The sequence below is a fragment of the Camelus dromedarius genome, chromosome 25 (genome assembly GCF_036321535.1).
Source record: "Camelus dromedarius isolate mCamDro1 chromosome 25, mCamDro1.pat, whole genome shotgun sequence".
NCBI lineage: Eukaryota > Metazoa > Chordata > Mammalia > Artiodactyla > Camelidae > Camelus > Camelus dromedarius.
The window spans coordinates 1,094,542-1,110,431 of record NC_087460.1 but is presented as its reverse complement, the minus strand read 5'-3'; the positions used below and the strand labels follow the sequence as shown (position 1 = coordinate 1,110,431).

Genomic DNA, 15,890 nt, shown 5'->3' with positions numbered 1-15,890 from the left:
ACCGCTGTGAATTTACAGGTTACCTCAGGGAGGCGCTCTCTCCGCAGCGCTGGGTCTCCCTGACCGAAAACACCGAGCGTCTCCCGTTTGCTCGAGTCTGCTTCTGTGTTTTTCAGGAGTGTCCCACGAGTCTCCTGCGCACGCGTGGGGCACCTCTCATGCTTCATGCCTAGGTGTGTTGTCACACTTTTTTGTGCTTGCCTAAATATGCCTTCTCACATAATGTCTTACCTTGCTTTGGTTTGTACAGATAAAGGTTATCACCTTGAGGGGAAGGGCAAAGCTCAGCGGTAGAGCATATGCTGAGCTTGCACGGGGTCCTGGCTTCCATCCCCGGTGCCTCCGTGAAAAAGTAAAACAAGATTTAATAATAAAACTCCTGGAGAAAACACAGGCAGTAGGCCCTGTGACCCCAGCCTCAGCGACGTCTCCCTGCGCTTTCTCCAGCCCATGCTTTTCGCTCCTTTTTCAAGCATCTGCTGTCATGTACCCATGGATTCATTTCTGGGCTCTCAGTCAGCTCCATCCACCTCTGTGTCTGCTTTCCTGCCGGGACCGTGCCGTCTCGATTGGCCCCCGGATGAGAACACTTGCTCCTAGATGCTTCCCAACACGAAAGGCATCAGCCGTGAAGACAGAGACCGCGCGCCTCCTCGCCACACCTGGCGGCCCGGTGGGCGGGGCGGCACGGGCGTGCGGGCCTGGACGCGGGAACCGGGCCGCCCGGCTCTGACTCCCGCTCGGCACTGACGGGCCGGCTGTCCCTCTCACTCCGCCCTGGTTTCCTCACCTCACGCGGATGATGACAGCAGCTGCGCTGCAGGGCCGCCGTCGGGACGCCCGGCCTAAAGCACACGGAGCACCTGGGGCAGCGCCTGGCCCTCTGCGTTCTTTTTCGTTCTTTAGTTTTATCTAATTTTGCATCCGTAACACGTTCACATGGTTCAAAATTGTACCCAAAAGTTAGACAGTGAAAAGTGCCCCTCCCTCCGTTTCAGTTACCCATTTTTCTCTAACCAGAAGCAACCAACGAGAACTGTCTCCTACACAGCCTTCCACAGATAGAACACACACGCGCACCCACGCGCGCACACACGAGCCCCCTTCAACAGAGACGGTTGGGCACGCTGCGTTCTCTGTAGGTGCTGGTTCCTATGAAGTTCTGGTGTCTTCACTGGGACAGCAGGCATCAATTTCCCGAGCGTCCAGGAGAGTTCTGCCGTCCTCATCAGTCAGAAGCTGAATCTCATTGCTCAGGAACAAGGTGTATTCTGTGTTCACCTCATTAATATCTTAATCAACACCCTCCCGACGTGCGTGTGCACACACTCACACACACACACGCACGCCCACATCCCCCACCTCTTCCTCCTACCTTCCCGCCGGACGCCAGAGCACCAGCTGTAGGTGAGCAGAGGGAGAGAGGAAACCCTGAGGGCTAGGATTCGCCGAGGTCAAGCCTGTCCGTCACAGGGCCTCGACCTCACCTGCCGGAAACGGGCCCCCATCTGCTGCACCGCTCTCTCCAGGGCACTTTGGCTAACGGGCTGTCACAGCTGGAGCCACCCAGAGGGGTTCTTGGACCGGCTGCTGCGGTGTGGGGTGGGGAATTTGGACCTGTGCCCAGTGGATGCTGTGCCAAGCCCTTGCCTGCTGGGGCCATGAAGGTCGCCGTCACCCCCACATCTTCCCACCCTCATCTCAAGCCAGAGGACGCGGCCCGGCGGTGGGAGGGGCCCCCGGGCGGGACGTACTCAGAGATGTTGAGGGCCAGCGCCGTCCAGTAGGCCTCCATGGGCGCCGTCACCACCGCATCAAACAGCACCTCCTGCAGCAGCTCCTCGTCACCTGGGGCAAGACCCGGAGGCCGGCCGTCCTCCCTGAGCCATCTGAGTTCCACAGACAGGACCCCCCGCCCCCGCCCAGCGCCTGCCCCCGCAAGTCCCGAGCTCAGGCCCGGAGGGAAACTCACACTCCAGGGCCAGGTCCTGCCCGGTCAGGAAGCGGACCACGGCCTCCAGCTGGCTGAGCTTCCGGTGGTCGGGGTCTATATCCGTGACGCAGTAGATCCTGGAACCCGGCGGAGCCCCGTCACTCAGAGCATCACCCCCGGCCACTCCCCGCCCTGCCAGCGCCCTGCCCCGCTCACCAGTCACCCGCCAGGCTCAGGTCCGGGTGGAGCAGGTCGTGCAGTCCTGAAACCAGAGTCCACGCTCGGTCGGTGCTCACCCACTGCTGAGCGATGGGCCCCCGAGCCGTGGTCCTGAGTCAGAGCAGGAGCTCAAGCCACAGGCGGGTGCCTGCTGCTCCTGGAGCGCCTCCCTTCCTGCTGCCCGCATCTGAGGTCCGAGCCCCACCGGCCAGGACCGCCCTCAGCAGAGACTTTGGCCTCACTGGCTTCATCGTACCCACTGACCACAGGGCCACGCGCAGCTGTGTAAGCTCCACGGCCACGTGCTCAGCACGTGTTTGTCGACTGCATGAACAAACGCCCTCCGGCGCACCCATCAGGGCTCAGAGATAAGCAGGTGCTCAATTAAGGTTTGACAATTGGAGGAAAGGGGGCTGGGAGTGCCGAGGCCGCGTGGAGGCACCGCACGTGGTGCTGGACACACACAGACTCAGGCAGGTAGCTCAGGGGGCGCCCCTTCCCCGCAGGAAGCCCAGCGAGTCCAGGGCCCAGCGCCCCTGGACCATGGGTGGGCCTCACCCGGAGGAGGGAGAGGGAGGCTCCTCTGCCCCTGCGATGGTGGCGCCCGGGCACACCTGGGAAGGGGAGAAAACGCACAGGAAGGGAGAGGAGGCCCAGGGAGGTCGGCTGCCGGGGCACAGGGAGGGCAGTGCTCCAGCGGCATGGACACGGGGCGTGGGGGGTGAAGGCAGGGCCACGCGGGAGCAGGCCGCCGGGGAGATGGGGCTCCCTCAGATGCATCCAGATGGACTGGGCTGGGCAGTGGAGGTGAGCATTTCCGGGAGAGCACGCACGGGGCAGACCCTGATGCTGAATGCCAGGACAAGGAGGAGGTGTGGGAGGCCACAGAAGGCGCAGTGAGGATTTCCAGAAAGATCCCTCCACGGAAGATGAGAGCAAGGAGGACCAGCTGGCACGTCTCAGCCTCCACTGACCGGCAGGTGCTGCAGGCCCTGGGTACCCGGGGCACACAGACCCCTGGGGGCCGTGTGCTCTGCCCCGGGAGCCTGTCTGACCGGCCCGCCCAGTGTCCCAGGGGAACCCAGTTTCCCCAGCTGCCCACCAGCCGACCCACCTTCTTCCACAGACGTGTTTCCCAGGAGAATGTACTCCCCGTGGCCGCGGGACAGCACCACTCCCAGACTGCGGGCAGAGTAGGGGGCAGCTCTCACCAGCAGCGCCTGCCCGCCGCCGCCGGCCGCTTCCTCCCCGTGCCCAGGGCAGCGCGCCCCGGCCCTCCCGCCTGCTCCCAGGGTCCCTTCCAAGCTGACACAGCACCGCGTCTTGTCATGGGCCTTCTTCCTGAGGAGGAAGCCACAGGCCAACCCCCTCCGCTTCCGGTGTAGTCAGATTCGCCCTGGACCTCTCAGGGCCCCAGGGACGGGAAAGCTCTCTCCCTCCGGGAAGAACGTCGCTGCCAACCCCTTGGCTGGATGTGGGCAACACCCAGGGTGCGCTGAGGGCACTGGTGCCTGGGCCCCTCTCCAGGGTCCTGAGTGACCCCCTGCAAGGGCCTGGGGCCAGGAGTTCTACAGCGACCTGCAGGCGCTCCAGTCAGCAGTCAGGGCAGGGAGCTGCCCTTCACTGAGACATGAGGAACTTCAGAGAGAAGGGCCATTTGTCCCCAGTTTGCAAGCTGCTGAAGCTGAGTATTTATAAGTCAGAGGGAACCCGAGAGATCTTCATATTAGATCTTCCATCTTACAACGCATCGCTTTAAGATCTCTGAGTAAAATGTCATTTCACCCTCCCAATACCGCCAAGAAGCAGCCATTATGACTCCCATTTTACAGATGAGGACCGTAAGGCACAGAGAGGTTAAGTAACTTGCCTAAGGTCACACAGCCTGGAAGTGGTAGAGTTAGGATTCCAACCCAGTTAGTTTAGCTCCAGACCCGGAACATCCAGACCCGGAACAGGCCACACTGAACATCAGGCTACACTGGCAAAGCCGGTGTAGACCTCAAGTTTCCTGAATGCAAACCTGGGTCTTTTTCTGTTACCACAAAATTGCCAACTGCCTATGAGTCAATCCCCAAGGCCTGAAAGTCCCACCTAAGCTGCTGACATTCCCGTCCCATCCTCACCTCCCCCTGAAGGCGCGGCCTGGGCCCCTCACCTGAAAGGCGTGTCGCGGATGTCCGTGAAGAAGTAGTCGTGGGTCAGGAAAAGGACTCGCTTCTGAAAGGGACACCAGGAAAGGGTGCCTGCTGGGGAGAGGGTCTCCAACCATCACCTCCCTCCCCATCTGACACCTGGTGCCCCCCCCCTTACCCACCACCTGCCGCCCACACGCCTCCTCTCGGTGACGCCCCGGCGGAGCCACCTCCCGCCAGCACACGGCAGCCCTTGGGGTTGCCCGACTAAAAGGCCACGTCCCAGACCCACGCCGTCCCATACGGGGCCACCGGCCTCTGACGTGTGACTCAGGAACGGAAGTTTCAAGTTTTAGTTAATGGCAGTTAACGGAGACCGAAATCTAGAGAGTCTGGGTGGCTGATGGCCACAGTGCCGGGCAGCAAGGTGCGGGCCGTGACTGAGGTCCAGGCGGGCCCATGGGAGACTGCCGCTGGAGCGCACACCTGCACAACCCACCTTCCCCTCCCTCGCTCTGGAGCACAGACCCCTGCAGGGCCACCTGCCCGTTACAACGTCCGTTTCCTTTCAAAACTGCCGTGAGTTTTCATGTTTCAGTTGGATTCACACCAGTCAGGGCAGCCAGGGCTGCGCTCAGTGGCCAAGTGCACACGCACAGACAGACCTGGGTCGAGGCCCTGCCGGCCACTTCAGGCTGCGTGCCCTTGGGTACGTGGCTCCACCATCCTGGGCATCGCAGCTCTTGTCTGCACGTCGGGAGTAACAAGCACATCCCCGCACGGGCTGCTGGTGGGAGGGAGTGTGTTTTTAGCGGGTGGGTGCACATGGGAAGAGCAGGGCTTGCTCTGGGCTCTGGCGTCCTGTGGGCTGTGCTGTCCCCAGACGCGGTGGACGCCTTTGGGAAAGAAAGCCTGGCGTTGCACTTGGCTCGGGAGCTGCCTTATCCCCTTCACTTCTTTTCTGACTTTCCTTCTTCACTTTGGAAAGTGGAGTAAGATGCTAAGCAGGACGCAGAGGGAGGGCCTGGCAAAAAAGGTTTGTTTCTACCGGAAACCAGGTGTGGCCCAAACCAGACAGAACAGTCCCCAATGGGGCTGCACCCCCGAGGTGCCCTCCCGCCCCCTCTGCTTCAGGCAGATCCTCCGTCTCGGCCCTGAGAGCCTCCGGGGGGCGGCCGGGGGCCAGCACGGGCAGGGACGGGCTAGGGAGCCCTGTGCTCCGGGTGGGGCTGGCCTGAGTTTGGAACTGCAGAGCACCTTTGAAATTTTTCTTTCTCTCTCTTTTTTAATTGAAGGAAAAAGCGAAATGCACACATCTAACTGTACCATTCCATCAGTTTGGGTAAGTGTATGGTGATAAATTACACGTGGGTCTGATGGGCGTGTGCAGCTGTGGAGCTGCCCCTCCGCCGCGGAGACGCGGATGAGCGCACCCTCCGGACGAGCCCGCTGGCCTCCCGTGGGCGCTCGGTTCTGAACTCGCCCGCAGACGAGGGTGCATGTTCCCACAGCGCGTGCCCCTTTGTTTCTGGATTCTTCCACTGCACGTCACATCTCTGAGACCCGTCCGCGCGGCTGAGCGCGCGAGGAGCGTGTTCCTTTCCACGGCCGGGCAGTAAGCACCCGGGCGGACACGCCGCGGCTTGCGTGCACGCTCCCCGCGGGCAGGCACCTCCCAGTTTGGGGCTTTTATGAATAAACTGCTGTCAACATTCTCCCCGTGGACGTGTGCTTTCATCTCTCTCGGCAAGCACCTGGGACCGGGTCTGCAGGGCCGTGCGGCTAACTGTGTTTGCCTTTACAAGTCACTGCCAATGCCCCCAAGTTATTTTACTTCCAGCAACGCGCGTTCCAGTTTCTCCACGTCTGCGCCAGAACTTGGTGTTACCGGTCTTCTCAGCCGCGGCTGGCGGTGGGAAGTGGAGGCTGGCGCAGTTTTCGTCTGCATTTCCCTGGTGACAAAGGCTGCTGGGCGCCGCTTCCTGTGCTCGTAGGTCGCGTCTGTTTCTTCGCTTGCGATGCGTCTGCGCAAGCATTTTGCCCGTCTGTCATCGGGCTGTTGGCCTCTTTGCTAATGACTTGCAGACGTTCTTTACAGTCTGGACAGGTCTACGCCCTGCTTGTCCATCTTCTTAATTGTGGCTTTTGATGAGCAGAACTGTTCACTTTTGATGAAGTTCAATTTACCAAATTCTATTTTACATTTAGTGCTTTTGGTGTTTGGTCTAAGAAATCTTGGCGCAACCTCAGGTTGTGAAGATTTTCACCTACATCTTGTAGAAGCCAACAGTTTTAGCTTTCACCTTGGGAGCTATGGTAACTCTGAAATTAATTGTCGTGTATGGTGAGATATGGCTTAATGTTCATTTTTTCACTCATTCATTCAGCTGTTCGAGCACCACTTGCTGAAAAGACTCTCCTTTCTCCACTGGTTTGCCCGGCTGTCTTTGCTGAAGAGCCCACGGACACGGAGCTTGCTTCCGGCCCCTCTGTTCCCCGCCAGGGACCCATCTGCGCGTCTGTACGTCGGTATCACTCTGCTTGGTCACTGCAGCCTCGCGGTGAGGTTTGAAATCAGGCAGTGTGAATCATCCAAGTTGGTTCTTCTTTTTCAAGATAGTTTTGGCCATTTTAGGTCCTTTGCATATTCATATGAATTTTAGAACCACCTTCTTCTACGTCTAGAAGAAGTCTGCGCAAGTTCTGCTTGGGACAGTGCTGGATCTGTAGATCAATTTGGGGAGAACGGACCGCTTAGAATGTCGATCTTACGACCTATAAACACGGCTGTATCTTTCCATTCAAGTTTCTTCTTTGACGCTCTTTGTGCAGCGTTACGTAGTTTTAGTGCAGAGGTCTTGTATGTCTTTGTTAAATTTACTCCTAAGTATTTTATATTCTTTCATGCTATTGAAATTGGAACTTGAAAATATTTTTATTTCCCAAATGTTTGCTCCTATATATAAAAACACGATTTTTTTTTTAAATGGAGGTACTGGGGATTGAACCCAGGGCCTCGAGCGTGTTAGGCATGTGCTCTACCCCTGAGCTGTGCCCTCCCCCGAAGCTGACCTTTGTAACGCTGACTGTGCGCTCTGTGAACCTGCCACCTTCGCTCATTGGTTCTAGCAGCTGTTTTGCTGATTCTTGAGATTTTCCTATGTAAACAGTCATCTTGCTGTGAATGAGGACAGTCTTGCTTCTTCCTTCCTAATTTTTGTGCCTTTCATTTTGTTTCCTTGCGTTACGGCAAAGGTGGGTCCCTGCGAGGTCCAGTGCCGTGGTGAACAGCTGTGATAGAACCAGACCCCCTTACCTTGCCCACAATCTTAGGAGAAAGTGTCGGATGTTTCACCATGAAAGTGAGCTTCTTCCTACGTGCCTTCTAGCAGACCCAGGAAGTTCCCTTCTGTTCCCGGTTACGTCTTGTCAAATGCTCTTTCGCATCTGTCGGGACGACCACGTGGCGTTCTGCCTTCATCTGTTCACGTAACGGGATAACTAACCCCACGTGCGGTTGTCCTGTGCCTCTCACCTCCCACACTGCAACCCCCACCATCCAGCGTCAACACTGTTGAAGTACTCAGCTGTCTTTTTGAGAAGTTAAAAAAATAAAGTTTTATCTCAACCCACATATTTACCATTTCCAGCGCTGTTCATTTCCTTGTGTTGCTCTGGGTTCCCATCTGTGTCATTTCTCTGCTGCCTGACGAACTTCCTTGAGCATTTCTCGCAGTGACAAGCTCTGCTCTGTTTTACCTTAAACTGTCTTCATTTCGCCTCTTTGGGGAAGGACAGCTTCTCTCTTTATATTTTCCCTCTTTATTTGGGTTGACAATTTTTCTCTTCCGGCATTTGAAAATTATCACGTTCCTGGCTTTGACGAGAACTCAGCCATCGTTCTTATTATCGTTTCCTTCCACTATTGCTTTTGCTTTTTAGAAAGATTGTCCCTTAACTCCAGTTCACAGCAGGTGGACCAGGGTGTGTTTAAGTGCAGGCTTTTTTGTTCATCCTGCTTGGGTTTGCTGAGAAGCTTGCATCTATTGGTTTTTGTTTTTCACTAAATTCTGGACATTTGGGGCATTATTTTTCGAATACGTCCCTCTGTTCCGTCCCTTCTCCTTCCCTCTGGGGCTCCCAGGACGTACGTAGTTAGAACGCTTGATGTTACCCCACAGGCTACGGAGGAGTGATTTTCTTTAAAGCCTTTTCAAAGTTTTCTTCCTGGTCTTCAGATTGGATAATTTCTATTGATCTGACTTCAAATTCACTGTCCTTTTTTCTCCTCCTCCAATCTGCTGTTGGTTCCATCCTGTAAGAACTTCACTTTAGATGTTTTGCTCTTCAATTCTAGAACTTCCTCTTGGTTCTTGCTCTGGTTTTAAACTGAGCCAAATCAGCTAAGCTGGAGCTACATGTTTGTGGATACTCACTTCCCTGCCTGGCTCCACATCAGGGCTGGCCAAACGAGCCGTCTGCATGGGAGCCGCAGGGAGACTGCAGCGGCGTGAGCGCAGCACGCGGGCAGGGCTGCAGCTCGCGCTGGTCAGCTGGCTTCCCTTCTCCGGAGCGGCCAGCAGCCGGAGCCAAGCCTCCCAGCTGCCCAGGGTCTCCTCCTGCAGTGTCTCTGAGACCTGAGCCAGCGGGTGTGCAGGTCGTGGGGCGAGCACTCTCTCCTCCTGCAGGTCCCCCACGTCGCTGTGGGTGGAGGGAGTGGGGGACAGATGTGGGCTCCTGTTCTTCCTCGTGTGTTCCAGCTTGTTCTTGCTTCCCCCACATCTCACCTGGCTTTCCTTCCCAGCTGCTGGTCCTGCCAGCCTGCGACGACGTCCTGCTCACCACCAGAAGCAGAGGCACACGCCTCCAAAGAATTCTTCACCAGCTCCCACCACTTCATTAGGTCTCCCCCCTCGGATTAAAGCTCTTCTCACATCACTTGTGGTTCTACGTCTTTGATCAAACCCTGTTCTCTGCTGAGATCCCCCATCTGTTCATTTATGATGACCATCTTCTCCTTTAATCCCCTGTGCATATTTATCACGTCTACTTTAAAGCCTTTCTTCTACCCAACAGCTAGGTCATCTCTAGGTCATTTAGAAAACTGCTGTTTCTCTTAACTGTGTGTCAAGAAAGGAAACATAATCCTGTTTCAGTTCAGACTGCCTGGCTCTGGTTAGCACCATTGCTTGGTGGCTCCGAGAAGATGACAGCAGTGGGAGAACACGGACTGGGAGGGAAGGAGGGACGACCAGCCACACCCCTCAAGAGCTGGCTGGGTGAGATCCTGGCCGCACTCGGGTCTGCCCTGGAGCTGCCCTCCGCCCAGTGTGTGGCACTTCCATTACAGCCCGGCAGCTCGGGGCCAGATGAGAGCTTCCCGGGGCAAGTGAGGGGCATTTATCCAATTGGGGTAAAGGCGGAGACGCGTGGAAGAAACCTCTGCTTTTTTGGAGGATGAGAAGGAACAGCTGGGACCAGGGGCCCGACATCACTGAAGCTGTGCACCCGCCTGACGGAGGCCCCTCTTGGCCCAGAGCTTGTGGCAAGCAGGCGGATGCCTCAGAAAGGAGACAGGTCCCACTGAGAACCAGCCTTTCCTTCCCAGGGCCTTCTTGCTTGGCCTCCACGGAGGGCTGTGTCTGTGGAGGAACCTGGGTCTAGTTGTTGCCGACAGATGTCTGTGTTCTCTGTGCCGAGGCAGATGGGCAGCAGGAGGGGGCGGTGGGGGTGACTGTGAGGGAGGAGGTGACATTTGTAAATATTTCAAGGACAATGCAGAGTCAGTGCAGACGCAGTGGAACCTTTCAGAGGAGAGGAAACACTTTTCTAAATGGCGGGCGGGTCTGGGGAGACAGCATGGCGCCAGAGGGCGCACCCATGCCTGGTTATCTGTGGTTCCCGCGGGTGAAAATCAGCTGTAAGGAGCAGCAGTTATTTTCAGCCTCTTCCTATACAACGCGTTTTACAGAAGCTGCTAACAATTTGCAAAGTTAACTCATTTTTCCCCTTTCTACCATAAACCACAAAAGGGTCAAGCAGCAGGGCAGCCTCAGGGAGAAAGGAGAGCTGTCAAGACTGGCGTGTCCGGCTGCCTCGCGCAGCAGCCCTGAGAAACAGGCGTTGGTGAGGACAGCCCCTCTGGCCGGCGTCCCTCTGGGGCTGACACCCGGGAGCTGCGGTCCCCTCTCAGGACCCCCGGGCTCCAGCCAGCACTCAGGTCGCAAGCTCTAATTCAGCCCAGTCCCTCGTCACTACCCCACGCCTCAGCTGACCACAATGCTGCTTCCTGGGACCAGACCCCAGTTCCTTTTGGTGAGCGCCTCACCCCTCTGTCCAGCGGAACCTTCACGTCCATGGAGAGGGACCCCGTTTCCCTGTTGATCATGGCTGTCCTCAGCTGCAGGAGGAAAGACAACGCCGTCAGTCCCTTGTGCACGGGGCGGTGGAGGCCCACGCCCCAGACTGGGGGTGACCCCGGGAACTCTCTCGGTTCTCCTCCAACTCCTCGGAGTAGAGCACTGGGGGGAAGTTGGTTTGATCCTAGCTTCCCTTTAGCGGGAGTTCTGGAATTCGCCAAGATAGTGCTCCCAGGGGGCTGACACAGGAGAGCGCTCCCCTGAGACATCACGTCCTCCTGGCTGAGCTCCTGAGCCGTGAGCGCCTGAAACGCGGCTGGAACTCACACTCCGTGGCTCAGACATGAGCCCTTTCAGCCTCCAAGGAAGATACTGTCATCCCTTCATACCCGTTGGGAGAACCTCCCGTCAGAGCCCTGCTTCTGCTCTGGGCTTGCAGAGGCTCCGCTGAGGGGTCGGGGGACCTCACAGCCTGTGGCCCCGGGGCCCACCGTCCAGCCCAGCCCCCCCCCCCCCCACCACCGCCCACTCACCGTCCCGGCCCGGTCCTCCCACTCCACCTCCGAGAGGTCCACGCTGTTGTAGTTGGGTTTGGGCTTCAGTTTCTTCCCCTCTCTGTACTGAGGGAGCCGGTCCGGAGAAGAAACACAGGATCAACATGAGACCCCGCCCAGGTCCCAGCCCCTCCCTGAAGCCTGTCGGGGAGGCTCATAAAGCCAGGGAACCTGGGCGGCTCCTCATCGGAGTCTGGGCCCCTTTCCACCCAAGGCAGAGCATCCCGGCTGACATTCGTGACAGAGGGTCTCCTGGCCTGCGAGGGGCTTGTCCCTGGTCTGGACAGCATGACTAGGAAAGAGCTCTTCCTCGTCCAGAGCTGGACCCCGTCTCCCCGTGACTTGCACCCAAGGGTCCTAGTTCTCTCCCGCGAGCCGCACAGACGTCTCCCACCCGGTAACCCTGGAGACTGTCGAAGGAGCCTGTCACTCCTGAGACGTCCCTTCTCCGAGCTACACGTTCCCTGTTCGCAGGGGCCACAGCCTCCTCTGAACACGCTCTGCTCTGTCCACGTCACTCTCAAAAGGGAGTGCCCAGGACAAGTCAGTATTTCAGACGGGGTCTGCCCAGTGTGTGACCTGTGTGGCCCTGTCTCGGCCTCCGCTACCTTCCAGGACGGCTCAAACCGAGTTTGCAGCCAATTAAATGCCCTCGACCTTCCCCTTGAAGCCCCGTCACATTCCAGCCCCGCAGCCCCGTGCTCAAGCACCGAGTGCTCGGCAGGCAGCTCCACGCGTCCCTCGTACATTCCGCCCTGCTCGCCTGCGCCCGTTGCTTTAGAGGAAAGCCTTCTGAACACACGTTTCCTCGCTTCGGGTATTAGCCCCGGCTTCCAGCCTTCGTGGCATCTGCCTTCTGTTTCCATCTTGCTGACTGAAGTTTGAATGGGACGGAGCCAAGGACAGACAGACTCCGCGGAGCCCAGTGCAGACCTCCCTCCAGCCGGACGCAGAACCGCTACCACCACCCCCTGAAGGTTGTCGCTTCCCGGCCCTGACTTCTCCCTCTCTCTCTCTCTCTGATACTGTCGTCATCTGCTGTTCAGTCTGCAGCTCTTCCCCGGCTTCGTTCAGTGACAGAGTGAAAACGGAAAGAGGACAGTTTGTCCCCCGGGTAACGAGGGGGTAACCAGAGGGTCTCTTTTTCGCAGAACCAGGCCCCACAGTCCCCTTCACTGTGGATCTTGCTTTGGTCAGTCTTCGCTCTTTTCAAGAAAGCGTCACCCAGTGTCTCACCTGCCCGGAGACCTGTAGCACCCCTGCTGCCCGGCACCTGCCCGTCCCTCTCCTCCCACCCCGGCCTGGGCGGCGAGTCCTTCCTGGGCTCATGGCAAGTCCGCACTCAGGGCCAACGTCACGGTCCTGCCATCTGGCGCACAGGCCCTGCCGCTGCTGAGTGAGGAGCGACACCCTTTTCACCGCCACTTTCTGACCCTGACGGTGTGGACGGTCATCTTTAGCTCCTCCCACGAAAGCCGCGATTCTGCTCGAACTACTCACACCTGGGCACTGACACAGCCTTCAGGCCAAAGGCCTGGCTTGTGACCATTTTCTGCATTATTACCAGGCAAATCCTCTGCTATGTTTATTTTTAAACTCAACGGTTGTCCTCCTCGACACCTACCATGAACGGACTGCACCTTCCGTGGGAACCTCGCCCTGCTGGCTTTACCATCCCCGCTGCCATGTGATCGCGTTTCAGCGGTGTTACTCTCTGCTTCGTCTTTGTGATCTGCTTCCTCAGTTAGACTGTAAGTGTCTGTCCCTAGCCTTCTCGGAGCATGGTAGGGTCGGGACCACAGCGGGACCACAGTGTGAATGGACTGGCTGAAGTCCTCTAACATCGACGTCACACAGGTGGGGACGACGCCTTTCGGCCCCTTCGTCCTGTGGGTCGGCTCCAGGATCAGCTTTTTTTTTTTAACAGAGGGACCGGAGCTTGAACCCAGGACCTCTTGTATGCTGATAACATGCCCTACGGCTGAGCTAGACCCTCCCTGCTCAGGGTCAGCGTTGCTGCTGTCTCCCTGGTGAGTCCCTTTGCGGGCTCTGGGGCTGCTCCCACAGCACCCTGGCCCAGGCCGGTGTCCCATTAAGGGTTCAGACACTGGCTCAGCAGAGTCTGAACTGGGAAGACGGGGTGGTTTCCAGGCTGCTCTGATCTCTCCACTCCAAACCTCTAGAGTTTGCCTTAAAGAGCTCAGCTGGGGCTTTTGGTCACTCTGTGTCTATCCGACCCAAACAGAAAGGTGTGGTGCCTAGAGCAGTCTCTCCAGTGACACCTGGGCGGGTGAGTGCTGGGGAGTGCCAGAAGAGGTGTCCTGCTAGCTGTCGTCCTGACGCCAACCTCGATTCAGGACAGGAGGGGCAGAGGAAGGGCCAAGATGCCACTAGGACCTCAGCTCCGCACCCTGCTCCCCTAGCCGCCTGAGAGGTGCGGCCGTTGCTGGCGTGGGCAGCGGCCAAGGCCAGGACCAGAGTCCTGGAGGCAGAACTTTAGATGGAAGGATGCAGCCTCCTCTCCTGGCCTCAGTCGCTCAGCTGAACTCAGGTGGAAATGCTCCAAACCCCACATCGGGATGGAGGGAGCGCGCGGGGGGGGGATGTCTCAGGGACACGTCCCAGGACCACCTCAGGGCAGCCTCAGCCCTGCTCCCCCTCTCAGGAGGCTCCTTCCTGCCGCTCCCAGGGCACCTCAGCACTCACTGCCCTGGGGCGGCCCCTGGGCTTCCGGAGCCACGCAGACTCCAAGAGGGAGCCCGGGGGCGACTGAGGTGGTGACGGCAGCGGAAGTGGCCGACCCACGGGCAAAACTGCACACTCGTTCCTGCTCCCTGGAGGCTGCTTGATACCTTATCTCTCCGGGTGGATCATAAACAATGTGAAAACAGGGACCATGACTCAAATTTTTCCCTCATATTACATTGGGTTCTTGAATGGAGCCAAATGTGTATTCACTGTTTTAACCGTTTTTATAAGCTACCCTCAAATCCCATATACTTAAGATCCCAAGGCAAGTAAGATCGGTACCTACCAGGGGTCGGAGGTCAGGATGCGAGAGGATGTAGCCATTGTTAGTGTTCAGGAAGGCGTATCCGTGCACCCCGAGCTATGGAGACAGAGATGGCGGGGTGTCACACGGCCTCTGTGCTGGGGGGGTCTGGGCCGCGGGCGGGAGGGCGGCAGCCGGGGGGTCTGGGCCGCGGGCGGGAGGGCAGCTGCTCCTCACAGCACCGAGTTTCTCAAGCGAGAACATGATTAAGCCAAGGCGGTGCTTCTCCGCTCAGTCTGAACTCCCCCCAAACTATGGTCTGAGCGACCGTGACAATGCACGTCACCCCTCACTCCTGCCTGCCACGTGCTCTCGGCACTGTGAGCACCTCAAATACCTCATTCTTCCCAAAACGGGGCTGCTGGTGGGAGGAGCAGACTGGGAAACCGAGGCACCAGGACGGGAAAGAACTGCTGAAGGTCCCAGAGCACGTCCTAACTGTGGTGACCCAGGTCCTGGGGGCCCCCACCTCTTTCCAGTGCTCGGTGTTTGTGGGGGAGGGGATGTGGGTGGGGGATGTCTGGGAGCAGGATATCCAGGGGCGGGATGCTGGGGAGCAGGGTGCAGTGGGAGGGTGTTCAGGGGGATGCGGGCCCCGCCCCAGCTGTGGGCTTGGCCGCGCTGCCTGCAGGGAGGCTCCTGAGCCTGCTGGGGCAGCCCCTGGGGGGCCTGGCCAGGCTCACCTTGTACCGGGGGGCCAGCTTCATCAGCTCCCTCAGGGCCACGTCAGAGCCCACCACGCCCAGGAGAATGCCGTGCGATCGCTGGAAGGAAGCCGTCAGCGTCAGGGGCCCTACGGCCCGCGTGCACGGCAGGACGGGGCCCGCGGCCTCTCCAGAGCCCACGAGGGGAGACCACTTGGACCTTGCGTGATCCTTCCTCTGAGTGTTATTACCGGTTTTTAAATTACTTTATTTTCAGCGGAGGCACCGGGGATTGAACCCAGGGCCTCATGCATGCTCGGGACGTGCCCTACCAGTGAGCCGCACTCTGCCCCCTGCAGTCAGGTTTGAGGCCGAGCTCCTTGGAATGGAAGTCTGGAACCACCCGAAGAGGCCCCAGGAGCCATCTCCACTGCTGGGAGGGTTAATGCCCAGTGTTAGGCTGTGTTATTTAAATGCAGCACAAAGTTGGACGAAGTGTTAATCCTCACAGCAGAGACTGAAGCACTGGGATCCGGGGGCCCCTGACCCGTGGGGGCCCTGAAGCCCGAGGCCTCCGAGGAGCGCTTTCCAGGTGGAGGGTGGAAAACCTGGAACTCCCCCAGCAGAGCCTTTACAAACAGGTTGGAGCCAGCCCAGACTGCTAGACGTCTGGCAGGTGACCCACTGAGCCCAGGGTTCTGGGAACAGAGCAGGGGGACAATCCCAGGCTGGCTAAGCAGAAGCCCTGGGGAGCCTCGGGAAGTGAGGGTCCAGCACCCACCCTCCTGACCAAGGGACTCTGTGGTCGCTACTGGGGCACAGGGCCCGGGATCTGCACTGAACCCTCCGGGGTGTCCTGGCGCCTGTCAGGACCACTGGACTGTAGACACCGCAGCTCCCCGGAAAGCAGCCACTCACAGTTTCGTTCTTCTTGCTGAAGACCGGCACGGCCACGGTGGTGAGGAGGCTCAGGCTCTGCGCCTGCAGGGGCGGG

General features: G+C 58.4%; 1 protein-coding gene across 1 annotated transcript in view; it reads right to left on the bottom strand.

The window, feature by feature from the left end:
- Window positions 1-15,890, bottom strand: part of CACNA2D4 (calcium voltage-gated channel auxiliary subunit alpha2delta 4) — a 96,330-nt gene that overhangs the window by 43,956 nt on the left and 36,484 nt on the right. The window contains exons 24-33 of the mRNA XM_064478788.1: window positions 15,815-15,877; window positions 14,936-15,016; window positions 14,235-14,309; window positions 11,180-11,266; window positions 10,616-10,687; window positions 4,311-4,372; window positions 3,267-3,334; window positions 2,150-2,195; window positions 1,973-2,070; window positions 1,755-1,848 (exon numbers count right to left, since the gene is read on the bottom strand). Of these exons, the coding sequence (XP_064334858.1) occupies window positions 1,755-1,848; window positions 1,973-2,070; window positions 2,150-2,195; window positions 3,267-3,334; window positions 4,311-4,372; window positions 10,616-10,687; window positions 11,180-11,266; window positions 14,235-14,309; window positions 14,936-15,016; window positions 15,815-15,877 (746 nt within the window). The remainder of the gene's footprint in view (window positions 1-1,754; window positions 1,849-1,972; window positions 2,071-2,149; window positions 2,196-3,266; window positions 3,335-4,310; window positions 4,373-10,615; window positions 10,688-11,179; window positions 11,267-14,234; window positions 14,310-14,935; window positions 15,017-15,814; window positions 15,878-15,890) is intronic.